This window comes from Phoenix dactylifera, chromosome 6 (genome assembly GCF_051530095.1).
Source record: "Phoenix dactylifera cultivar Ajwa chromosome 6, Ajwa_hap1_PhDact_Kaust_v1.1, whole genome shotgun sequence".
In the NCBI taxonomy this organism is placed as follows: domain Eukaryota; kingdom Viridiplantae; phylum Streptophyta; class Magnoliopsida; order Arecales; family Arecaceae; genus Phoenix; species Phoenix dactylifera.
The window spans coordinates 31,194,765-31,221,647 of NC_143195.1; the positions used below are offsets into that span (position 1 = coordinate 31,194,765).

Genomic DNA, 26,883 nt, shown 5'->3' on the forward strand with positions numbered 1-26,883 from the left:
CCTGGTGGCCTAAATTTCTTTATTTTGTTTAATTAGCTTTGATGCTGATTCAAGGTGTCAGTCTTGCCTGCTCAGAGGTGGTAGCCTTGGATTTTTTTCGATTTTATATTTTGGATCTATATTTTGTTGGTGCTTGACAAACGCTCACGCATCATAACGCTTTTGCACCTCAACTGTAACTTTCACCAATGAAATGATCCAATGCCCACTACATAGACAGAATTATCCATCTAAATTTGTAGTTTTATATGCCAGCTTGCTGGTGTATAGCTAGAATCATTTTCTACATAATGTCTACAGCTTAAAGCTTCAGCTTGATGAATTTTTGTGAAAAGGTAATAATAATAATAAAATATATAAAACTAAATATTGCGCACATTTATTTATTTCAAGGCTAACTTGATATGAAATCTTTGGCATGAAAGCGGTTTATAATTATATATGACTCTTGTTATGTCAGTGCATGGACCGACTGCTTGCATAATACTGTCTCTAAAAAAAATAAAAGTGAATAACATGCTTCATATGGAGATAAGGTGGAGCATGCAAACGTAGCGTTTAGAGTAGGCATCGTTGCTGACATTGCTATGACAAGGTTGTTTTTAGGAGCCAAGTCGGCCATGATTGAATGGGTATTTGTGTAGGTGCAATCTTTTACTCTTTTACGCACACGGTCTACTGTGCCGATATCGGTTGTCCGATGGTCTGAGTCGGTATGGGCCCATATCGTGCCGAACTTGTACCGACACAAGAGAGAGCGAATGTAGACCGTGAGAGAGAGAAAAAAAGAGAGAAGAGGGAGAGGGAGGAAGAGAGAAAGAGACTGGCAGATGCCAATGCTGGTGCAAAAGATGATGCTACAACTGTTTCGAACTGGATTTCTTATTTTATTTGAAGTAAAGATCCTTTCATTAAAAAAATTTACAATTTTTAAGTGAAACTAGCAAATCTTTGCATGCTGCACTCTTCTTAATATACAAAGCCGAATCTTTCTAATAAAAGAACTCGCCACTAGAACAAGCTTGAGCTAGTGAGAACAAGATAACGCCTTCGAAGATCTTGATTTAGTGGTGCTAGCGTGTGCTTTTTAAACCAGGTTGCTTTGTTACAATGTGAAGCTGCGTGGAGAAGATTGGTCATTGTTTTTGGGATAAATGTTACTTGTATATAAAACGACAGATATCCCTATTCCTTTAAAACTTGAGAGTAACACAAATGATCCTGACGAGAATTATTGGAGATGGTTGAGTTATAGGAGATCCAGGACACAGAAATGAGGCTTAACCCGTACTTTTCTCTTGATCTTAGAAGATCGTGAAAGTCAAGACATGTTGATGACTCAATGAAATAGTACGAATGGAAACTTTGAACCAGTTTGACGATCCTATACCATATCATAGAATTGTCAAACTTAGGATCGGTGGCTCTTAGAGGACACCAAAGGCCATTATAACCATGTATTGTTAACAGATGCTGTAAGTAGTGCTATAATCAAGTACGATCAGTTGGATTCTGATCAGGTTTGGATTCTGATCTTTCATGAATGCAACTCTAATCCAAAACAGTTGCATCTCCAGTCATTCAACATGATTGTCAAGTACGATCGTCCCATTTTCACCAGCCACCAAAACACTGAATATGTGTCTCACTCCAGCACGCTCTCAGCTGAAAAAGTTGGTAGCGACGATACCATTCCATAAAGCGCTTGCAATAGTAATCTGAAACAAAGAACAGAAGGATGCTATCAAAACAAGAACTTCAGAGTAGTTATATATTATGGTCATTCGACTTTGTATTTCATCCACAGGATTGCATTCTACTGCAAAAGCTTAAAAAGGTAATATCAAGAAAACAATATTCGACATGCTTGCAAAAGTTGTCGTTGACAAATTGCTAGCATTTTGCATAGCATGAGCTGCAAATTATTCTACAACAAGGCAAAAGTGTCAGTATAATAATCACCAGCAATAATGCACGCTTGCTTATGTCACCAGCGAACTGTGGCTTGTGCAATATTAATATAACCAAAGGAATTGCGTGCTGGGCTAAATGTAAAGGCTTACAGCATCAGGAGAGAGCACTGAATGGAGAGTAAACCTGTCTCGCACATAAAGCTTATCGTTTTGTTCAGTGCCCAAATGTTACGAGAAGTTATTCAGGATTCTGCTCAGAAATTGTTAAGCTTTAGAAAAGCAAGTATAGATCACACATTGAGAAAGCTTGCAAGTATTAAAATTGGAGATAATGCTCACCCTATGCTGCCTCAATCCACCAAAGCACCAGTGTCATGGCAAAAGGCTGTAAAGACGAGTCATACCATGGTCATGGAGGTACAGAGAGAATGTCGTGCTAGGGTCTACAAGGAAAAGAACTGAACGTCTGCTTAAGAGGACACAACCAGCAAAGAGACATAAGAGAATATAATCAACAGCAAGTCCCATAGCAAAACACACATGGAGTGAAATTCAACATCACTGTAAACTCAAAATTTTATATTGAAGTAGTCCCTTGACACAGCAAAAAAACATGTAAAAGTAACAGGTTATTTTAGTCAGCTGTGGAGCCCCCATCATCTGAAGAAAATGCAGACATTGCGACTGTAAGCATTTTTAAAAGAAACCTTGTCAAGTCCGCATAAACAAACATGGAAATTATAGGCAAACCCCATAAAGAATGGACATTGCAAAATCAAACCTACTTTAGGCCCAGAATCCTTGTTGACAATTATGAAATGGCAGGCGAATGCGATCTAAATGCTGCGTTTGTGTTTGACTAATAAACTGCATTCATACAAATCCAGCATCATTGGAATAAATGAGGAAAAGTTTAAAAATGTCAGTAATGCAGCATCAACAGAAACCTACCTTTCAACCTGTTCTTTGCAATTTCACCATTCTAACTGTTGGGAAAGAGGACGACGAAAACAAGCCTGTTCACACAACTGCTATTGATGCCGGAGTTAGGAAAATAGATTAGGTGATATTCCATTTAGGATAAAATCCATTATTCAATTAAATCAGAGCTAAAGAGGAAAGCTGGCAAGACCAAAATATCTAAACTGTCAATTAATATATGGTACAAGAAATTTTATGATCAATGTCTATTTGCATGAGAACAAAGAAATGAGGGGTCCCATCTTACAAACCCACAATTAAGTTAGATTAAGTACAATTTGGACTAATTTTTTTTGTATACAAAACTCGAGCAATGAACCACTTCAGAAGAGGGATGAACAGGTTATGCAAGTTGTCAGTTTTTTTTTGTACAGAGATGAACAAAGAGGAAAAAGATCGCCTCATGTATGGGATCCTTGAACAAAGAATAGGGTTAATCTGTATAAAGAATACAAGCTCCGGTTGATACCAAATGGAACAACTGCACTTGAATCTAATTGATCCTCGACATAATACCAATGGTCAGGCAAAAAATCTGTTGCTTTAAGATCAGCACTAGAAACCAATGTCACCCAAGTCCCTATATGACTTTATTTCTCCTTCCTCTGAAGCATCCTTGTGAACCCCAAAGCACATGAAAGAAAGAGGCTCGTGCAAGTCCTCAAGGGACTGTCCCTGAAGGAGAAAGATCTGATTTTCCATGAATCTTGGAATGCTAAAGGTCCATAGAGTTGCTCCATATGGTTTGACAGCTTTCAACTAGATGCTTGTGCCATATCCTAGAGTGCATTTCAGCATTGACAATTTATGGGTTCTGCATGAAAATTGTAAAACAGACAATCGACTGGCAAGCATTTCTGATTCCATGGAACTGCAGAAAGAGCTCATAAGCCATTTTGGTTCTTCAACAGGATGCAAGTTATAAATAACAGGCATCACTTGCAGATGATTTGCTTCCAAGACAGCCATTGGAAGCATCATGACTTTGCTTTTTGATTCATTTCCATATGCCTTTCAATCAACTTGTCCACAAAAGATCGAATCTGCAAAAATATATATAAAACAGTCAGAGTCAAAAGACAAACTGTAGCTGCCAAGTACTCACTCTGGAGAGGAAAATGTACAACAGGTCAGAGGACAAATTTCAGATGTCTAGCACAAGGATATTATAACTACACCAAAAAAAAGGCCAGCATATTGACAACATAGCAAAAACAATAAACAGCCAATAAAAGTAGTTGCTACTATGGAGATTAAAAAAAAAACATGATTAAGTAGGTTTTTGCATGAAGCAACGTGGAAAATTTCGGTCAAAGAACAAAGTGCAGACCTTGTTCTTCCGCTTAGAATCAAGAAACTCATAAACTGCCATCACTTTTTCTGCTTCTGTACATTGTTCCATGACCTGAAAAATCAGAGCAAAGAAAATAAACATATGTCACAAAATGTTACAGTTCAAACTTAAGAAAGAGGGAAGGGGTGTTTCCAATAATTTCAATGTTTCCACACCTAGTTCCCAATGATAACTAGTATGAATAATCTTAGATGTGATGAAAATTATGACCTTTGAATCTCATACTACATATCGCAACTCATCTAATGAACTAGCAAAGTTGGCAGAAAAGGTACATGACAGGCATAAGCATAAGCAGACTCAGAAGATAGCACAATCAGAACTTAACCAGAGTCTACAGACATACTCATAAGAAATAAAATGACATATAGATGAAAACTTGGCAAGACAAGGACTCTTCTCCGAGAACTTATAAATGACGAAATACGAAAACCTGTAGAGTACATACAGCAAAGATATGCCAAAATTGCAAAATGCAAATCATTGACCTAAATCCTCCTAATTTTACATGAGATAAGAATAGAACAAGAGCTTACCTTGGCAGCAGTTTTCTTCATTATAGACTTATATCCTTCTCTGTCAATCTTCCTTATCTTATACAGAGGCATAAGCAATGATGCCACATAGTCCACCACACCTTGTTTAATACAGTCTGCTCCTCTTGGTTGACCATCAAATGATGATCTGTTGCCTGCAACTTGTGAGGCAGAACTTCCTCTCATCTGCCCTTGGTGCCTAGCACTGGATACATCTGACATTCTATTTGAATCTTCCTCGTCCCTTATGTGCATATGGCTATAAAAATCAGCATCTGCATCCATTGCTTGAGACTGCCACCTCTCAATGGCAAGAGAACCCTTGACACCCCCACTTCCATCTGTATCTGTATCAACCCATGCCTTTGTCAATCTACTATCTATCGCTCCACTTTCTCCAGAATGTTCTCTTAGATTTGAAGGGCATACCATTTCATTTGAATAACTCCTCTCTGTACAGTTATCACCAGACATTTTTGAATTGTCAAGCTTCGCACAGGAGGCGGTAAAATCAACCGACCAATTTCTCACCCTGCAGTTTCTCAAGTCTATTTCAGATATACAATCTTGCCTTCCAAGAACACCACCAAACCATTTCTTTCTTATGTCAGATTCATCCATCTGTACATATTGTTCACGTCTTGCAAATTTATGGAATGATGGTATCTTTGGAAGATCGCGCCATGCACTAACCTCTGCTTCTGAAGATGCATATGCCTACAAGAACCACAAGATATCTAAATTCAGTCAGTTGATGGTAGAACAAGAATATTGATACTCAATGAGAAAACAGAATAACTTCTAATTGATGATGGAAGAAGGAAAAGAGGGACCTCAGCAGCTTTAAGAGCAGCAGCACGTGCAGCTTCAGCAGCAGCAAAGGCTGCAGGTGCTTCTTCAGTCATTACCACATTATTCTCCAACATAGATTCCATACCCTGTATCACTCTCTGGGAGCATGATGAGTTAACCTCAGAATTTATTTCTATTAAAGGTTCTAACTTGGCTATCCTGTTATCAAATTTCTTATTATTTGCTCTGGAAGGTGAATGGGTTCTAGCAGTTGAAGGAACCTGCCAATTGCCTTTACTATCCAATGCTTCACTAGCCATATGTAGAGGTGGCTTTCCTGATATCAGATCTTTAGATCTGACCATCGATGATTCTGATTCTGTTATTTGCCTTAATAGTTTCACCGCACCATTTCTGGCCTTGTCCTTACGGAAAACTTCTATCCACATACTGACCAGCTGACTTGCTATAGCACGGATATCTCGACTAGTATGCACACAGACTTTCTCCTTTACAGTCCTTCCAATCCCTACAACAGTGAAAACACACACAAAAAAATTGACAACAGGTTTAAAAAGCACTAGCGTGCGAACCAAAACAAACTTCAAAAAAGAAAAAAAATTGTTCATCAAATAAATTTGCTTCATAGTTCAAAATGTATCAATACCACCATTTCAAAACCATATGTCTGATAATGCTATACATTCATACATACATACATACAATAAGAAAATCTAATGCTTGTTAACTAAAAGGTACATCTTGCATATTAAAAAACTGAAAAAGACATGATGTGGCAGAAAAATATGCAAAAGCATGCTACAGTATGCTATAGAGAGCATTTATTTGACTGGTTAAAATTAAAAAAAAATACATGTTCCAAATGAACCACAGCGTTTTGGGTCAAAACAAGAAATGCATGCTCCCTGTTCACAAAAACAACTGACAGTATTACTGTATTTAAAGACAAAAGTTTCTCACTAATCCAATATTGTACATGAAATAATAAAAGTAGTACGCTAAACAAATAGATATCAGATTACCTGCCCTCAGTCCAGGTCATATTATTTATTACTACATGACCTTATGAAGATTCTCCAGTAGTTGTGCATCACAAGATCCCATATTTCTAATTAGTAGAACATATGCAGAATATCCATGAGAGGTGCTAGTTAAACACTTCCTGGGGATGCAGAGTATGACCTCTGTTACCCTCCTTGTGATCCCTCTAAAATTCTTGGAGCAGAAAAATAAGCACTTCAACATGCAATACTCAAGTCCTCTCATCAATCCCAAATATCTCTTTGTTCACTTGCATCACCATAAGCAATTTCACTGATGTCACGAAGACTAACAGCTTAAATGTCTTGATCAACCAGGCACATTTTGTACTTCCCAAGAAATATTGTCGTGCGGGGATGGTCCCATCTTGGAAAGAAAGCTACCCAGCCACTTATGTTCCTTCACTTACAACCTCTTTTTTTTTGGGTAAGGCACTTAAAACTTTCATAAGGTAAAACAAAAGGAATAAACCATCAAGCATTATTCCAGCTACTTGGGATCAGCTTTAGATACCCTCATTTGTCAATTGTTTCCACTAAAGGCAGCCTTTGGAGCTACTGCAAATTTTTCCAAATTTTTTGTCCACCTTTCCCACCTCTTTCTAGACCCTAAGTCTCTTTGCCTCTTGTAATCCTCGTTGCACATAAATTTCAATAACTGTAACAAAACTACTGTTCACAACTTATGCTAGTTTTCACAATGTAATACTATCAATTAGTAGCTCATATATGCTTTATTTATTCAGTCATCAATCAAGACATAAAGATTAAATAAGCAAAAAGCTTATGTACTGATAATAATTTTTAGGTGGCAAATGGAATACTTTGAACATGTTTTACTCTTTCAAGATTAACAACCTATTTGTTACTCTAAATTAAGTAAGCTTGTATCTGTTTTGACACCAGAAAATAAGCATAAACATGAATGGATTAATTTTGTGAACTTGTGTCAAGGTGTGTTGCAATGTATTGCCGAGGTTTAGGCCAATGTGGAATGATATTGGACCTGTGTGCAATATGCTCATGGTACATTGCTACCCTGATAGCAACCTCGATAGCATAGAATTTCCAATATAATTTCATAGCAATCTTACGAAAATGAACTAAAGAACATTTCCTATGCACATTTATGAGAGTGCACAAAAACATACATATGTCAGTAGTATAAACTAGCATTTAATGCAATAGTAGATTAAAGAGAGAGGGAACGAGTGCGACACTTAAGAAGTGTCTAGAAACATTAATCTAACATTGTTAAAAATCTAAACAAGTAGAAAGACTTTAAGTTACAATGTCACAACTTCAAATGCCTATTGCTAGTTACTTAATGATCGTTCCGAGTGCCAATACTTTTATCTAACATAAGCATAACACTGCATTTTCGGGGTGCCAAAGAGTGTCATGTCTTGGTGTCTACATGTCCTGAATGCTGCAAAAATTTAACTACTGCAGCTATGCTTAAAGATTACTCAATGCCAATACCTATCAAATGGCACTCATAAGGAGTCAACAGCTTGAGGAAGACAAGTTAGTTCTATCTATTCCTTTGTGCGTTAAATAAAGAACTCCTCAAGGTGAGGAGAAAAAGAATATTGATTATGCTAAGCCTTCTGCCAAGGCTACTTAAATATCAGAGTTTTGCTACAAGCTCTCAGCTTATATTCAGAATGTACTACAAAATCATGATATTTCGTGATTCCACATTCTGCTTGAATTTACAAGTTATGTTTTTATACCATCATGTTTTTGGTTTTGCAACAAAATTTCCTACCTCAAATCACAAAAACAGGTTCTACTTCAAGAAGAAATTTTTGAATTCGTGTTTCACTCCCCATCATCCTACTTTTTTCCATTAATCTTTTTTAATAGCTAAACACTTCTTACAATTCTCAATTCTAGAAATTCAATGACTTCAAATATAGTAGAGGATAAAATCATGGTTTCAAAATCAGATGCCCCAAAAGCAGCCGTATGATTGATTTCAAATTTTGAAAATCATCCAAGTTTTTTGTATGAATTAACAAAGATATGCAAGATTTTGAAAGCCAACACTAGCAAACACAAATCATCACATCCTTGGCGATAAAAAGAGAGAACCTTTCCTATGAATAATGGAAGAGAATATCTTCTTTAAGCATTCAGCCACTCAATGAGGTTTTCCATAGAGCAGTCACACTTGCATGCAAGGTTCGCCGTCTCGGTATCGGACCACGTACCAGTGCCACACTCGCACAGTGTCGGTACAGTACAGTACGAAGTTTTTTTGGCATACCAAGTGTTGGTACGCCACCCATACTGGATATACGGCACGCCCCATATCGCCTAGTTCAGGCCAATACGTCGTACTTTACTTGCATGTTTTTATTAAAGACCAAAAGAAGGGTAAACCCCTGGCATTTGATCATTTGATATACATGATGGGATCTGAAGATGAGAGCTTATGCTAAAGAAGCAATACCCCAAATGACTGTATTAACTAGAGAACAAAAAATTGTTTCAAGCTAAACTAACTACAACGATTAACCTTGACCTAATTATTTGGAGTAAGCTCCATAGCAACTGTAGGACTACGTTTAACAGCAAGTTTTGTTAATTCCTTTGTCACAATTATAAGCTTTGCTCCTTTTCATGATCCTATAGTACAAATTTAAATACTTCTCCTTGTGGGTGCTTCCACATATCCTCAATCCATAGGCCCATACTTTATTAATTAGTTATTGATCACTTTGTACTTAATTGGTGCAACTTCTACGTCTCCACTTATATTCGCATTCCTCCCCTACTGTTCCTCACTTAGTCACTAAAGTTGGATAAGATAAACACGTCTTCACCAGCATGCTGACCGTTCACTGGAATGAGTACTTGAGAGAATCTACAGATCTACATGAACATCACAAGAATTACATAATAGACAACAGAAGAGCAATGGATGCAACATGAGGCATTTAGAAGTTACAAGATAGGCAGAGCAAATTAATTCTATTTTAGTGATGCAGAAAATTCATGCTTTACTGAAATCTTAAATAAAACATCAGCTGGAAAAATACCTACCAGACAAACGAACAGCAAGAAGATCCGTTGATACAAGCACAAGCAAGCGGACACAATGACGCAAGAGCTGTGTAGCATTTTTGCCCAACGAATCCTAATTTAAAATGGTAAAGAACAGTGTTCAGATATTCAAGGATCTTAGTAACCTGATACTGAAATTCACACATGTAACAATTAAAAGAGGAATCAGCTTACAAGGATCCAAGTATTGAGTGTGCTAAGTCCCTCCTTGGTCCCAGCAAAGAATTTGAGAGTTTCAACAGGAAGGCATAACAATTCTTTTGCCAGAAGTAATCGTCCAGAAGTAGTCTTTGCACTAGAGAACATATCTTTCAGTAAGCCTTCCTTTGTGGGCAAGCCATGCATGTCATCTACGTTCTTGCAAAGAACACTGGAAAGTTTGCATGCATCAAGTCTCTTTGACATGTCTCTGACTTCACTTCTTTCACTATCTGACCGTCTTTGTACAGCTTCCATTGCATCAACCTCTTCCCCATGATCCTTGCCAGTACCGAAGATGTCAATAATACGAACTGCTTCTCGAAGACCACTCAACATTGCACCACCAACGGTATCTGGATGTTCTTTGCAGGTTGCTTCGCCAGCAAAAAATAAGCAGTTTGCAACAGGTCTCCCCAAAATATCATAGTCCTTCCCAGATGCGCCCACAGCAACATAGGAATAAGCACCCCTACTGTAAGGATCCAAGCCCCAGTTTGTTACAACAGCAGCTACAGGATCTGGTACAGCAGCTTCACCAAAAAGTCTACGAAGAACCATCAAAGCATGATTTACATGATCAGACGTGCTCATAAATTGTCCATCTATAGCTGCTTTCCCAACCACAAGTGCTATAAGAACAGGAGCCCCAACAGTCTTCTTGACATTCCAAAACATAAAACATTGGCCCCTCCGACTTGTTTCTTCTGCAGTAACCCCAAAATAATCTACAGTATCATCCCAAAATACTACAGGGAACTCTAGCACTACTTTGTTCAGCACACCAAAACCAAGCCTCTGGATTGAGGACTGTTTCCAACCTGGTAAAGTAGGAGAGAACTTAATGGTATCTGCCTTTAGACAACCAAGTGGCACGGTGATCAAGACTGCATCTCCCACAAACTCACCACCATTGGATGTGCTTACTTTCACTTTGTTTTGATGTTGGCCAACTTCACCTGAGTCCTTCATGTCATAGACGACTTCTGTAACAATTTGGTTTAAGTGAATATCAAGTCCCTTATCTAAACTTTCTATAATGGTGCTGTAACCCCCTTTAATCATGCAGTGAGCCCCTCCAAATCCTCCATAAACATCATCCTGGTTCCAGTAGGGAAGAGATACCTCCTTAAGCAAGGTAGCACAACCATACTCCAGATTCGCGAAGTGCCAATCCATCACTCTTCTCTCAAGAGGACTCAATATGTTCATAGTAGGACTGTCCTCAGCACCATTGGTGATTTCAGTGGCCATGGGAGGATTCATAACAGTATTCACCATTCCAGAATTGCAGACCAACTTAACTTGATCTAAAGCCACTGATGTTGACTGAGCCATACAACGCCTTCTAAGAGCATATTCTAGTCCATCCTCAAGTGACATCCTCATTGCACCTTCACCATTTTGTGCAACAAGTACAACCATGTCATCAAGGAGACTATTATATTCAGCTTCCAGAGTATCATCCAATTCAGTAGGAACTTTATGACCTGTGACTATATCATAAAGAGGGCAATCACTGTTCAAAACAGTTAATTCAAGTCCTAACTGCCTACAAATTAGAGAGGAGGGATCTGGCCGTCTTCCAGTCGCAACATCAGCCTCTACACCAGTGATAATGCTGGCACCAAGATCTACAGGAACTGAAAGTGATTTGCGGTCCGTATACACACGACCCCCAATTCTATCACGAGCCTCTAGAACAGTGACAGAAAAACCTTGGCGTTGCAGATGGCGTGCCGCGGTTAAGCCAGCAGGACCAGCTCCAACAATTATAATTCTCTTGAGAACTTTTAAATCAGATTCAGTACTATTATCCACCTTGATAGAGTGTACTTCAGTCGAACGGGCCCCAATATTTTCAATATATGCAATATTTTCTCTTTCACTTTCTACTGATTGATGCATATCAGAGAAATCTTCTATCTGCTTCACAGAAACATCAGGATTTGGTTCACGACCAAAGATAGAAGATGAAACAGAAATTGAACCACCATGTGGTTTTGCCTGTCGATCATTGCGCTGAATCCCTTGGTTATCTGGTACGACTTTGCCATACCCACTCCTCGGGCTGCAATGCCAATCCATGCACATATCATCTCCAACCTTAACACTGTTGATTATTTCTGTTTCACATTTTCTACTTGCAGACTGCACATCTAGTTCCATGCAGCCAACTGTTTGTTCCTTTGACTTCACCTGAGAGGATAACTCTGATCCCGAACAAGGTGATTGGAGATTATTATTTTCACTAGCTTCAGCATCAAGCTTCAATTTTGTTTTTTGAACTACAAAGGGCATATCATTCTCCTTTATCTCAAAATTTTCAGAAATACTAAACTGACTTTGAACAGAGGGAATTCCATGCTCAGAACCAGCTGTATTCACCCCATTAGTTTTGTTAGGTTTGAATTTCTTTGGAACTTTAGAATGAGGTATACCACACAGATTTGTTGTCTCCTTCTCTGATGCAATCCCTGTATTAATATAACCCTGCAAGGAGCTTGTTAGAAGTTAAATTCTGTGCTCTATAATGATCTTGTTTTTGAAATGGAAGAAGAGGTGTAAAACACAGAAATAAATATGGTTATGTACTGCAAAGTAGGTTATGCTTGAGAAAGATGAGTGGAATGTACAAGTTTTTTAAAAAAATAATAACTAAATTTTCTTTAAAGGGAAAAGAAAATCCCTAAGCCAGTCTTTCAATATCAAGCTTGGTGATAATTAAACTATCAATTGCCACCTGCCCATCACAATTATTGATTCGACAACTTAATGAAGAACTAGTCATATGATGAAATTTTCAAAAGAAAAGAGTGACTTGTGTAAGTCAGAACTCAAACTCACTAATAAAAATGAATATCATGAAACATGTGGATGCTACAAAAGAAAACTTACATTGCGGTCCAGAAACAAGTAAATTTCACGAATGAGAAGATCACAGGGTGATTCATCTTCTGAAGAGGTATCATATACACCACAATCTACAAGAGGCAATATGTGCTTCACATCTTTATTCCAGCGACCTAGAATTAAATTCCTGGGATGAAATGCAAAAACAAATTCAGGCATGTTTAGCGAATCATCATCAAGTCAAAAAGCCACTGATGCAAAACCTAGGTAGTCCTACGGCTGTAGATGATCACAAGCCACATCAGATCAAATTGTTTGAGTTAAAATGAGGAAAATGTCTGAAGAAAAAGAATATTAAAGATTCAAAGACTGTGCTACTAAGAGAAGATGTTAATTAGAATACATCTCGATCATTAACACCGATCATGTCAAAGCATATGAAACATGAAAAAAAGTGGTGGAGAAAGGAAATTATACAGATTCTGTGTCAATTCATAATTATAATTGTTATCAAAAATTTATTACCTTTTGGCATGCAGAAATTCACCATGAGAATGATAAATAGATAAACATTATTGAAAGAAAAAAAGATTAAGCAGGGCTATTTGAGGAAGGCCTAGATAAGAGATTTTCAACATATTCATAGGTTAGTATTCCTTGTCAAGCTCAATGCCGTAAAAAATATAAAAAATATATTTTAGAGGTTGTACCCAATTCGTTATCCTTCAAATTATACAACAAGCTATAAATGCTAAAACTACTTTTACATACAAGAAATCTGATGACTCACCTTCAGCAATGATGTTTTTTTTATCATTCTACCCATATTGTTCACCATGTCACTCCAATTTCAGCTCCATTGACAACAATTTAGTAAGAATGACCTAGAACAAAAATCCCATGGCGGTTCCTAATGACGGCTCATCCCCGTTAGTGCATATTCCAACAAACAACCATCAAAAGATGAAAAGTGTGAAACATTTTCTCAAACGATATTCAGCTTGGTCATTATCTTGACAAAAAACCATGGTGCACAGTTCACTCTAATTACATCCTTCAAACACTGGATAGATGTTCTATTCCAAACAATCGATTTGGTTTAGACTATTGGGAAAATATCAAACTAGCCTACCAAATAATAGTACTAATGAGATGTACGCTTTCACTGATCATGGGATTGGAACTGAGAAAAAATTGAACTAGACATATCAAATATGTCAGGGAATATAAAACTCACAGCTTAACTGTAAGAGAGTTTAAACAATGATTGATAAAAGAAAACCAAATTTCCTAAAAAACATGAGAATTTAGAATTAAAAATACAGTGCCATCATATAAGTCAATGCAAAAGCCAATGTAGCCAATGAGGACATGTTAAAAGTTATTACCCACTCAGAAACTTAAACTCTAAGAAACATCATTGTAAAGTTAAGCAACTTTTCAATGGGAAAATCATGTGGAACAACAACCAACTTTAAAATGAAGGGGATTTAACAGACCTGCATTCCAGATATTCTTGAAGACCGTCTTTGCGTTTTAAGACATCCTTAAATTTGATCTTTTCAATTGGACTCATGGCACGAGCTTTCAACCCGGCTGCTACTGCTGCTGTACGAGAATTACTTGCCTCATCCAGAATATTCGAATGTGAATCAGATTTATCCTTTGCTCTGACAGATCGGTCTCCATCATATGCAGGGGTATTTGTAAACGATCCTTGCTCATGCATCAGTTCCCAGTCAACATCTCCCTCATATGCGGTGTCAACATTTCTGCACCTTTTTATATTCCGCACCACCCAGGGCACCACTGACTGATTATCTGCATTATCATGATCTGACACGACAGTTGCAACAATGTGATAGGTTTCTTTTAGATCCAACATATTGGCCTTAGAAAAGGCTGCACAAGTACTGTTATCCTTGGTGACAAGAAGATGTGGACTTCTTGCAACAGATGGCTCTTTGGATGCATCAACTAAATCTTCCAGCAAGTTTTCTTCAACAAATTGGTCCAAAGATTCACCAGTAACAGGTAAATCCTTGCAGTTGATGGCAGAAGAAAGAGCTGATTTTTTATCTACTTGAGAAGTCATAACTGTGATATCTACGTCGGAAGGTTGAGGTAATCTATTACCATGTCCCAAGTTCTCTTCTAGATGCATGATGACCGGCATCCATTCTGACTTAACAGATAGAGGAACATCTCTGGGCAGGTTTAAATTATCATCATAGTCATGAATATCTTCTGCCTTTATACCACAATCTGACAATGATACACAATGTGAGAGAGTATCATATTGTTCTTTGAAACGGTCATCAGGATTAACATCCATCTTTTCTGGTATAGGAGGCTCACATTTCTGATCTAGAGAGTTCCACAAAGACTCTTTCAGATTTACAGAGGATGAGACTAACAGAATGTCGGAGCCATCAGCTTCTGTCAATTGCTTGCATCTTAAAACAGAAGATACCTTATCATTATGAGGAGATGGTTTTCCAAATGCTTCCTTGGAAGGTAGATTTAGACTGTCAGTTCTCATGATGGTATCCTTAGCCATTGTTTCTTCACATGGATCATCAAACTGATTATCTAAACACTCTATGATTTCCTTCTTTTGTATTTGGAGTAAAGAGTTTCCTGTAGGAGCACCACCAATTATTCGACTCAAAGCATTGCCAGATTCTAAACATTCCTCTGAGATCCTGGCTGCTTGCACAGTAATTGAATCTTGAACTAGAAGACGGGTGCTATCAGAATGTTCAAATGTTACATCCTTAGATGCTGAGGGCCTCCTGCCAATAACTTTTTGAGAACATGGTTTAAATTCAACAACATTACCCGTCCATGTTGAAATGGGCTCAGGAGCTGATAATTCATCAACCTTATGCATCAAGTGACTCGTATTCCCGTTTGAGCATTGCTTCAAGCTATCCACCAGCCCCAACAACTCATCCTTCACCTGGTGAGGCAGCATATCATCTGAGTTTTCACAAGAAGTTTGATTCAACTTACTGCTGTCTCCTATAAATGTACCCAATCCATCTTCCTCGGTTGCTGCAGGCCTTGTCTTTTTTGTTTCCAGAACCAAATCAGAACTCAATTCTTTTTGAAGTAGAGAAGGTTCCAAATTATCTAAATCCCTTTCAGCATATCTGTCAAAACCATCAGCATCATGCCTTGCACTTTCTACTCCAACTTCCAGATGGGAAATAGAAGGAGATTCTTGAATAGGAAGTGATTCTTTCCAAGTTCTGCTGGAACTATGTCTTGACTCAAGGGATTTTTGACTTCCGACCCGCTCTTTCGGAGCCAAAGAAGAGAGGGTTTCCCCAAAGACAACAGACAATTTTTCTTCCAACATTTCATCATTAGAAGTCTGATCCATGCCCTCAACAACTGCAGCACTAACTTCCTTCATCTCTGCAACAGAAGCACCACGAGGTTTTCTACCCTGCCATCTGGCAACGAGACATTGTTGCGCTCCATCAGAATGTAAACATAACCTGCCATCCAATGAAGGGGTTACCTCAACCACTGGTGAACTTGAATCATTTGAGTTCTCATGAGCACGTCGCTTCAATTCAATTTCAGTACTTGCAGTTCTTTCTGCTGTCTTCCTCTTCTTAGAAACCGACCAAGTTCTTTTTGCCAAACCTGAACGAGCTCTCTTGAAAAAAGAAGAAAGCGGATCTTCCAGACTCGCATCTGAAGAACAGTCGGAACTCTCATAAAGCCCTGAAATTCCTTTTTTCTCATTTTCCTCTTCCAAATCATTCTGAGATATTTTGCTTCCAGATTTTACTGCATCTTCAAGTGGCACATCTAAACCTGAATCCTCCACCCAGTCGGGCACTTCCACCCCATCCAAAGAGGAAGAATATTTTTCAACTCCGGATCCCGCATCGCCAGCACCTTTAGCCCTCTTTGGGTCCTTCACCTTCTTCCTAAAACTAGCCAATGTATCATACAACTCACCAGAATCCCCCTTCTCATCCCTAGGGTTTTCTGCCCTAGCTTCTACCACCAGAGGCTTCCCCTTCGTCGCCACCTGCGACCTCTTCAGCTTGAACAGCGATCCAAGAGGACGCTCAGCGTCATCCAATTCGCCTCCCATCGTTACCGAAGGCAATGATTTTCCATACTGCTGCTTCTCCGCCTCATCAGCCACCTTCAAGCTCTTGGAACAAGGTTTCAAATAGGTCAGTTCCGTGGTTCCCAACCCTACCATGCCACTATCATCGAAAGAGCCACCAAAACCGGATTCTTGTAAAACACCTTGCATCATTCATATGGTTATTTTTCTAGTTTTCTCGACGCCAAGAGCCGAAAACCTCCAAATACTCACAAACCCACCAAACAAAACAGAACGAAGGGAAGGTGGGAAGAGGTTTGGAGGAAGCTCAGCCTTGTTGTTTGTGACGAAGAAACGATGGAAACAAATCTTTCGAAAGAGGACGAGGGGAGAGAGCAGCTGACCTGAGAGAGATAGTGGCGTCCGGAGGCGGCACAGCGAGGCGGATTGGGCGACCTCAGATGGATATCGGCAGCTCGGCGCTCGGAGGACCGATGAGTCGGAGGAAAACAGTGCGAAAGAGATAGAGCAAGGAAAGGACGAAGAAGAGGGCCGTTTTTATAAGAGAAAGGGGGAGAGAGGGAGGAGGGCGGGGTTGGGGTTGCCTTCGGTGATTCCTTTCGGAGTTGGGTTTGTGCTTCTTATACAAGTCTTCCAGGCTGTGGATTCTTTTTGTATTTATCCATCTGCCTTTTTTTTCTTTTTGAGGCTGTTTTGTGAGAAGAGGATTCTTATGAGAGATGGGCAGCTTGATATTAAGCATACGTTCAAAGAAGAAGAGTGATTCAGAGAAAAACTGCAGAGTAGCAAGGCTTCTGAAAATTAAATAAATAAATAAATAAATAAACAGGCATATTTATATGAATCTATTTTTTTTATAAAACTAGAAAATTGATGTAATTAAATATCAAGCCAAAGAAATCCTCCAAAGTTTACATGATGATGTAGACCAAATGAGACTACAATAGTCTGTATGAGGCACAGGAAGGATGATGAAGGTCTATTTGGTGGGTACAAACAGAATTTTAAGAATCTTAATTTAGTTTTTAGATGTGTATAATTACAAATAGAATCACATAATAACCGAGTTCCGCCGATATCGAGTTTCACCTTCATGAAAGAGAGAAGTGGAAGGAAGATTACTATTATCTGTTTTTGGAAAAGATAACTGCTAACGAACTTTTGAAATATCTAATAAAAACATGATATGGCGTAAGTATAAAAAAATTGGTTTAGATCACAGTTACATTGAGTTTTACATAGTAGAAAGAGCATTGGATCTTGGTTGTATCTAGTTTGCCCTTCTGTGCAATCATTGACAAGCACACTATAAATGAACCCTACTTTCACCTTGTATTTTGCCTCCCAATATGGACACCTCATTTACTGAAACTCTAATTTGCACATGAAGTGGTTGATGGAAATTCTTTCCATGCCTTAATCTAAGATTGGTGATGCTAATATTCTCTGTGGGGGTGATGGATTTAAGTGCAGGGTAGCAGCTGCGGAGGTCCTTTAGGGTTCGTTTGGTTCGCGGAAAGCATTTTCCTTCATAGGAATATGATTCCTAGAAAACAAATTCCTCGAAAAAGGATGCCTAGGAAAGTACTTTTGGCATGTTTGGTTGACCATGGGAAAGTGACAAATTTTCAAGGTGATTATGTTTGGTTGGCCATCCACTTTCCTAGGAAAGTTATATATAATTCCTATTATGCCCTTAATAAAAATTAGATTTTTAATGCCTCTTTAATGCTTCTTTAATGCTGAAGGGACTTTTTGGAAAAAAGTAAAAATGGAGTGATTCCCACCTCATGGGAAAGTAACTTTCCCATGTTTCTCATGGGAAAGACTTTCCCATGAAATGTGGGAATCACATTCCCATGGGAATACAACTTTCCCTTCTCTCTTCTTTGAAAACTCCAACTAAATAAGAGGCATCTTATTACTTTCCCGTTGACCACACTTTCCCCCTTCTTTTTCCGCGAACCAAACGAGCCCTTAAGGACTCGAGGTTTGGTCATTTTGCACCCAATAAATTTAATTAGATTTAGAAGGTGGAGGCATATCCAAGATATGTTGTTTTATTTGGAAATTAGATTTGGTATTATTAAGACAAGGAAAGAGATTATTGGACTCACAAGTTATATCGAGTATTTTAAACAGGGCAAAAAAACACAATAGCAAGATTACGTAGAGCTGTTTGGATTCTGTAGGAATTAAACCTGTTGGCCTACCTAGCCTACATCTTCTAATGGCCTCCTAGCTTGCTGGATTGTTAATCTACAAGGAGAAAAAAAGATTCATGGGGATCTTTTTTTTTTTCCCATGTGATTATGGCTAGAAAGTGTTTGATTGATATGAGTCATAGTTAAACAGGCTGCCCAATCTATGAATCCAGCAGGAAATTCATCCTAATCCTGTTGGATTACTCAAATAGGCCCTTAATATTTTATATGGAAATTTCAAGTTTTAAATCTTTTTATCTCGTTCATGCGAGCACTTGGGAACTCGATTGGTTGGCAAAGAAATGTGTCAAGTCTCAACAGTAACAAGGTTGATGTGTACAAATGTGCCACTGACATTTGATCAACTGAAAAGATGATGATGGGGATGGAAAGAAGGATAGAGAGTAATATGGTCCGTGTACCTTGACTTTTAAGAACTTTCACTTTCATTACGTTGCAAATTCAAAGAAGATGGATCAGATAAAAGCGTCGCATTGGGCTACGATAAAAGTGTAGTATTGGGCTATGGCAGAAATTTAAGTTACAACTACTCCTATAGTAGAACTACTAATAGAGTAAAACTAAGATAAGGTAAAAAGATACATTGAATTAATTGTCGAATGGTGCTTCATATAAAGTACAATCCCAATATATATACTAAAATAAAATAACTATCTGCTATGGCTATTGCCATCCACGTCTGCATCCCCTCCTAACAGTTATAGTAACTGACACCAATTCTCTTCTCACTATACACGTTCTTCAGCATGATTGCTCCGCACCAACTGTCAGCTCGATATCCTTATTTAATTAGCTGAAATCCTTGCCATTCTTCCATTTGACCTATTTCATGTCAACATTCTTATGGCCATTCTTGCATATTTGGTCTCTAATTAGATGCCTTTAGTTGACTTCTACTCAATGCCCATTTGGTCTTTATCACTTTGAATTTTTTTCCGAGGCTCATTATACATGTTCTCCTTTTATCTTATGGCGAGTTATGCATGTGTCTCGCACGCATCAATCCTAGCAAGGATGCATATATACATGCATGCATGTATATGTGAATATATATATGCACACACACATACATACATACCTACATGTATATATGGATGTACATACGCATTTATATGCATATGTATACTACTAAAGCTGGCGAGAAGCCAATAGGAAGCTAGTTCCTTCTAAAACTAATTTCATGGCCTTAGATCTAATTCCATGTGGTAACTACATCCATTTTTTTGTTACAATACATCAACAAAGTTTTACTCTGTTTTTGATAAAAACTCTTTATGTACCAAATCGCTCTAATGTGTATAAGAAAACAATAGCATACATTCTTGGATAAAATATCAATTCTCATAAAATCATTTAACTGAAGTGCCCTGGTAATGCATGAGTCTTGATAAAAGAAAGCTTACCTTGATAATGGGTGAATATTCACTGCTTTCATAAGTTCTAATATATCTTAAGTGGAAAGCTTATATTTAATTAAAAAAATGAATTACCGAAACAAAGATAATATTTATGTGATTTTTATTCAGACTTAATTTATATGGTTTTCCACATCAACAGTTTGTTTTAGATGCAAGCTTTTTCTTTTTCCCTTTTTTAACATCCAGCTCTTTTCCCCCTCCCCCTATTGAACATTCAAAAGGTTTTTATATTCAAGGTTACACGAACATACAGACAAATCATAGTTTCTGGAGGCACTAAAATGAGGATTTATGGGATATATTTCCCCTTCCAAGTGTCAATAGCTAGAGGAAATCCACAAGCAAACTCTAATTTAGTGATGTATATAGAGATGGATCCTCAAGAAGCACTTTGGCAAAAACGAGGGATTATTAGATTCCTGATTCATCGAATGAGGTTTGTTAAGCAGCCGAGAGAGAGACTAACTCTTTACATAGACTACATCACAAGATATTTTCTGAGATAATAAAAATCATTTATTTTAGGACGTTTTTATATAGCATGGATGCTTAATATATAGCACACAAATCCTTCTTTTCAGGTCATGTTAACCTAATTAGCCCATGAGATTGTGAACAGGCTCTCACAGGAGAGAAATGTCGCCATTTATTGTTCTTCTATCAACGGCTTTAATATAACTATAAATTAGTTAAATCCTAAACTAGTTAAACTAAATTTAGATCATAAATATCGTTAGTCTAAGCAGTCATGATTACTATCAAAAACTTATGATTAATATACAAATTAAACCAGAAAAATTACTTGCCTGATTCTGCTCAAATCAAATCGATTTAAAATTGAAGCAGATTTGTCGCACAAAGGCCTAAACCTCAATTAATCTGTGGACAAACCAAAGAAATAATTCCTTGACTAGTTCGAAGTTTCTGCTGTTTTGCTTTTCTAAATTCAATTTTTTATATGTTTGTTTGTTGGGATTTAGCCGGCCGAATACTAAATTCATCAAGAATAAGTTGAATAATGTTTCATGAATTCTAATTCACTCGTGCTTTTACATCATATCGAATCGAATTACGCATTGACTTGACTTAGGCTGCATTTTTTGCAGAATAATTTTAAAGCGGATAAGAAAAATTGAGCACTATAGAACGGATAGGTTTATTCCCTCTCCTGTCATGAGATATGTGGTTTTTGGAGTTTAATTGAAGGAATAAGTGAGAGGCCAAAAGATGAAGGAATATAGTGCATTATGACTTCATGATTTCATGATGATTTAGATTTTTTTCACAAATACAAAATTATTCCCATTGTTTTTATACTTGACAGATAGAAAAAGTAGGAGTGTAAAATACAAATTGACTTAAGATGTGAAAGTAGATAAGGCCCTGTTTGGGGGAGCTTTTGGAGGGCCAAAAAGCACTTTCTGGCACTCCAAAAGTACTTTTAAACAAAAAAAGATGTTTGGTAAAATTTCGGAAAAGCTGTTTCAGCTTTTGCGGGAAGCTGAAAACAGCTTTTGGGGGGAAGCTCTAATTTGTAGCTTCCCCCCAAAAGCTGTTTTCAGCTTTGTCAGAAAGCTGTTATTTTACCAAAAGTACCCCCATTTAAAAATCCTTTTTTCCTCCCAAAGTGGCCCATCCACCGCCTCTTCCTCTTCCGCCCATCACCCTCCTCTTCCTCTTCCTCTTCCGCCCATCCCCCTCCTCTCCATCTCCCCCGCCGCCGCCCATGACGCCCTCCCCCTCTTCTCCCTCCTCCGCCGCCGTTCCGTCTCCCTCGCTGCCGCCCCCTCTCCCTCGCCGCCGCCCTCGACGCCCTCCGCCTTTTCTCCGTCCTCCTCTGTCGTTCCCTCTTTCCTACTGCTGTCGCCAACGCCCTCCTCCTCTACCGCTCTCTCTCCCCCGCCGCCGCCTCCGACATCGTCTTCCTCTTCTCCATCCTCCTCTGCTGCTCCCTCTCCCCCGTCGCCGCCCCTGACTCCCTCCGTCTCTTCTCCCTCGCCCAACCACCTCTCCCTCTCCCCCGACCGCTCTCCCTCTTCCTCAAAGCTTCTCTCTTCGGCTTCGTCGCCCATCCTCCCGTCGTCGCGCCGCCGGGAGCTTGATCGCCCCTTGCATGACCATGCGGGATAAGTGAGGCAAGGGAGGAAGAAGGGAGGGGAGAAGCTTCGGGAAGGAGGAAAAAGAAAGAAGAGAATGAAAAGAAAAGAAAAGAAAAAGAAGAAAAGAAAAATAAAAGAAAAGAAAAAAAAAGAAGAAAAGGAAATGAAAAAAATAAAGAAGATAAAATAAATAAATAAATAAATAAAAATATTAGTAATTGTTTAACCAATTTTATCATCTAGCAAGAAAATTTGTTAGGGAGATAAATGGTCATCAGAAGAGTAAAAATTAATTTACGCTATTAATTAATTTTTTTTATATTTTTATTATTGTATTATACTATAAATATAATATAATATTGTATCATAATACATTAATATGTTATGTTAAATAATTTAATATTATATTATATTATGAGAAATTAATTTATGCTAATAATTATAATATTTTATACCTTTATTATGTATTATACTATAAATATAATATTATATTACATTATATCATAATATGTTAATATATTATGTTAAATAATTTAATATTATGTTATATTATGGAAAATTAATTTATGCTCATATTTTTGATGATATTGGAAATCGTGGGGTGCCCTTTTGAGCGGCGGCGTCCGCCCACGGCAACGTGCGTCCGTCTTGGCTTCCTTCCGTCGAGACTGCCGCTGGTTAACTGCAAATGGTCATCAGAAGGATGAAAAATGAATTTACACTAATAATTATAATATTTTATACATTTATTATTGATTATACTATAAATATAATGTTATATTACATTATACCATAATATATTGATATGTTATGTTAAATAATTTACTATTATATTAAATTATTATTCTATAGTACACAGTATTATAGTACTATATTATAATAATATTATATTATATTATATTAATATTATACTATATCATATTTTTATGTATTAATACATATTATATTTTATTATGCTCTGTTTTATAATACTAGTAATGTCCTTTATGGTCATTTTGTCACACAAAAGTACTTTTTCAGTTTGTTTACCAAACACATGTTAAAGCGCCACAGCACTTTAGAAATGTAGTTACCAAACAGCAAACAGCTTTTTATAACAGCTCTACTTCAGACAGCTCTACTTCCAACAGCTCTATTTCCAACAGCTCTACTGCCAACAGCTCCCCCAAACAGGGCCTAAGTCTATTCCATCCATCCTCATGCATAGGCTTATCCCCTGAGTGGGAGGGATATCCTCCTACATGTCGCGGCATGGGAATAGGCTAACCCGCCGGCACAAAAGCCAAAAATGAGAAAGGGTATGGGGGTTATTGATGGAGGCGCCCGCTGCTGTTTTTTTTTTTATTTGAATTTCGCGAAACGCTTTCGTTATTCCAATTTCGCGAAATCAGCACGGGCGCATCTACGGAAAGCACGAATGCATCCGCAAAACGATCCATTTGCCCCGGCACAATTATCCCTAATAAATGCTTCTTGATTTCATCTTTTTGGGATACGAAAAAATTTAAAAAAATATCAAAAAAATTCTGAAAAAAAATTCTGCCTCTTAGCCTCTTCTGATTTTCATTTTTGCAATTATATTTAATTTATTTTATTCTTTTTATTCCGTTCTTCGCTGGATCTGCAAGTTCGATCGGATTTGATTTGGCTTCTTCCGAGACGTACCGAAGAAGAAGTTTAGGATCGTCGTATCTCTAAGGAAGATTGCCGGAAGACCCGTACGTACGTGGGGGCAAACACTTCCTTGAGACAGCGTTTACGCGCTTCGATTTGCCTTCAATCAGGCTTTTTTTTTAATTTTTATTTTAAATTTAATATTCATAAATATGTAGTATTTGCAATTTTATGATTTAAATATATTAAATTAATAGGTTTATTTTGTGCTAGAGTAGATTTCTTTTGTGTTAAAATAGAATTATTTTGATGCTGAATAATATATACACATATTATTCCCTTAAGATTTTTCATTAATTATAATTTTTAGATTTATTTGTTTATTTAGACAATATATTGCTAACAATCCAAAGAAATGCTTGTTTATTTTTTTTAGTAATATATAATTCAGTAAATCATTTTAAAAAGGTAATAAGGAAAATTCGGAAATTAGTTAATACATAATAATTAATTCATTAAATTGACTTATTAGATCTAAATCAATTATTTTAATAAGGTAATAAATCTTATAATTCATTGAATTGACATTTTAGATCTCAATTATAATAATTAATTTTCTAGCACAAAATTAGTAATCAATTATTCTAATAAGGTAATAAATCTTATAATTCATTGAATTGACATTTTAGATCTCAATTACAATAATTAATTTGCTGGCACAAAATTAGTAATCAATTATTATTAATTTAAAAAATTTCAAACGGAGAATTTGAAAATTGGTTAATTCGTAACAACAAATTTAAGTTTGCACTTAGGCTTTTGCAAAAATTGGAATTTGTGTGATTTCTAATGATTATATCCACTAACTAATAGTGTCAAAGTACCTTTAACTTTTATTTTAAATTTAATATTAGTACATTTGTAATATTTACAATTTTATAATTTAAATATATTAAATGAATAGGTTTATTTTGTGCTAGAATAGATTTTTTTTTTTATTGAAATAGAATTACTTTGATGCCGAATAATATATACATATATTATTCCCTTTAAGATTTTTCATTAATTATAATTTTTAGATTTATTTGTTTATTTGGATAATATATTACTAACAGTTATTCCCTCGCCCCACTTAATCCCCATCTAAACACAGCATAAGCGAATCAGGTATGGTCTGGATCATTCACAGAATCATAGTCCTTCCCCAGGACTTTGTCCATGTTTGATGTCGTTAATCTGTACGAGTTCAGATCGTTTCCTGACTCTTTTCTCCGGTTCAATCGCGGACACGATTCGTAAACCCCTCCCCAAACCCGACTCAATGGTAAAGGCACACGGATCGACTGCTTTTCCAGAGAAATCCGCAGCCGTCCGATTATCCAATTCCTAAGCAACAGGCGGCCCCGCTCCCAAAACCGCCGACCCACGTCACCGTCCCCTTTCTCTCTCTATATATAAGACCCTCGTAGCCGGTTCTATTCCACTAAATCCCATGTTCCTACTCCCTCTCCGAGACTCGAGGTTTTAACAACCTGAAACCTTAGCCCTAGCCGTCCGCCTTCCTCCATGGCTCGTACGAAGCAAACGGCCCGCAAATCCACCGGCGGCAAGGCTCCGAGGAAGCAGCTGGCCACCCAGGTATTGATCCCTTCCCTGATTTCGCCGACTTGGTGACAAATTTTTCTTTCAAAGGTCTAATCTTTTTTCCTCCTCTTTGTTGGATTTCGTCGTGAAGGCGGCGAGAAAGTCGGCTCCGACTACCGGGGGAGTGAAGAAGCCCCACAGGTACCGGCCGGGGACGGTGGCGCTTCGGGAGATCCGTAAGTACCAGAAGAGCACGGATCTCCTGATAAGGAAGCTGCCGTTCCAGCGGCTGGTGCGGGAGATCGCGCAGGACTTCAAGACGGATCTCAGGTTTCAGAGCCATGCCGTTTTGGCTCTCCAGGAGGCGGCGGAGGCCTATTTGGTCGGGCTGTTCGAGGACACCAACCTCTGCGCCATCCATGCCAAGCGCGTCACCATAATGCCCAAGGACATCCAGCTCGCACGCCGCATCCGTGGCGAGCGCGCTTAGAGACTCCTCTTTTCCCTTTCTCGTTTTCTTCCCGTACCCGTTCTTTCCTTGTTCTCCGTTCGTGTCTCTCTATCTATTCTTTCTTTTGCCATTTAAAAAAATAGTTTCGATGTATATGTTTATCTTAGAGATAAAACATTGGAAATAGAGACTATGGCGATGCTTCTTTTCTTGTTCGAAGTGTTAATCGTTAGAACGATTTGTTTGATTTTGCGGACAAAAACCGAGCCTTTGCAACGCCAAGAAAGTGTAATGAGAGGTCGTTGGGTTTTTTTGGGGTTCTGTTCGACATGCCATGATGAATTTGATTTGGGAAATTGTCGTCCATGGCCGGATCTCCTGTCATGATGGTGATATGAGATGTCTCGTGGTCGGGACAGGTATGGCCTGTCTCTGAACTGCGTCGGCCAGTTAGATTTTGGTGTCGCAGGCCCTGTCCCGTAGAAAGTTAGGGCGGGGTGCTCAATTGACATGACATGCAACTGTCTCGCCGCCCGTTCCTAGTACATTTGTCTGGTAGGATTCATGTCAATTTCCATTAGAAGAGGTTAATCAGTTTTAAAGGTTTGGGACGTTATTGTTACTCAATTCTGTAAC

General features: G+C 37.9%; 2 protein-coding genes across 4 annotated transcripts; one reads left to right on the forward strand and one right to left on the reverse strand.

Moving 5' to 3' along the window:
* Window positions 1-3,036: 3,036 nt before the first annotated feature.
* On the reverse strand, window positions 3,037-17,559 carry LOC103716903 (lysine-specific histone demethylase 1 homolog 3-like). 3 transcript variants are annotated; one of them, XM_088723636.2, is made up of 9 exons: window positions 17,240-17,395; window positions 14,260-17,038; window positions 12,806-12,947; window positions 9,884-12,400; window positions 9,689-9,782; window positions 5,618-6,105; window positions 4,785-5,501; window positions 4,225-4,299; window positions 3,037-3,937 (listed from the first exon to the last, which is right to left on the reverse strand). In XM_088723636.2, the coding sequence occupies exons 2-9, from the start codon at window positions 16,989-16,991 to the stop codon at window positions 3,872-3,874; spliced, it is 6,831 nt and encodes a 2,276-aa protein (XP_088579762.1). In that variant the 5' UTR covers window positions 16,992-17,038; window positions 17,240-17,395; the 3' UTR covers window positions 3,037-3,871. The 3 variants fall into 3 exon arrangements, with proteins under 3 accessions (XP_088579762.1, XP_088579763.1, XP_038982600.2); XM_088723637.1 differs by having other exon boundaries at window positions 14,260-16,931; window positions 17,240-17,356; XM_039126672.3 differs by having other exon boundaries at window positions 14,260-17,559.
* Window positions 17,560-25,712: 8,153 nt separating this feature from the next.
* Window positions 25,713-26,883, forward strand: LOC103716902 (histone H3.3-like). Its single transcript, XM_008805099.3, has 2 exons — window positions 25,713-25,850; window positions 25,948-26,883. The coding sequence occupies exons 1-2, from the start codon at window positions 25,779-25,781 to the stop codon at window positions 26,284-26,286; spliced, it is 411 nt and encodes a 136-aa protein (XP_008803321.1). The 5' UTR covers window positions 25,713-25,778; the 3' UTR covers window positions 26,287-26,883.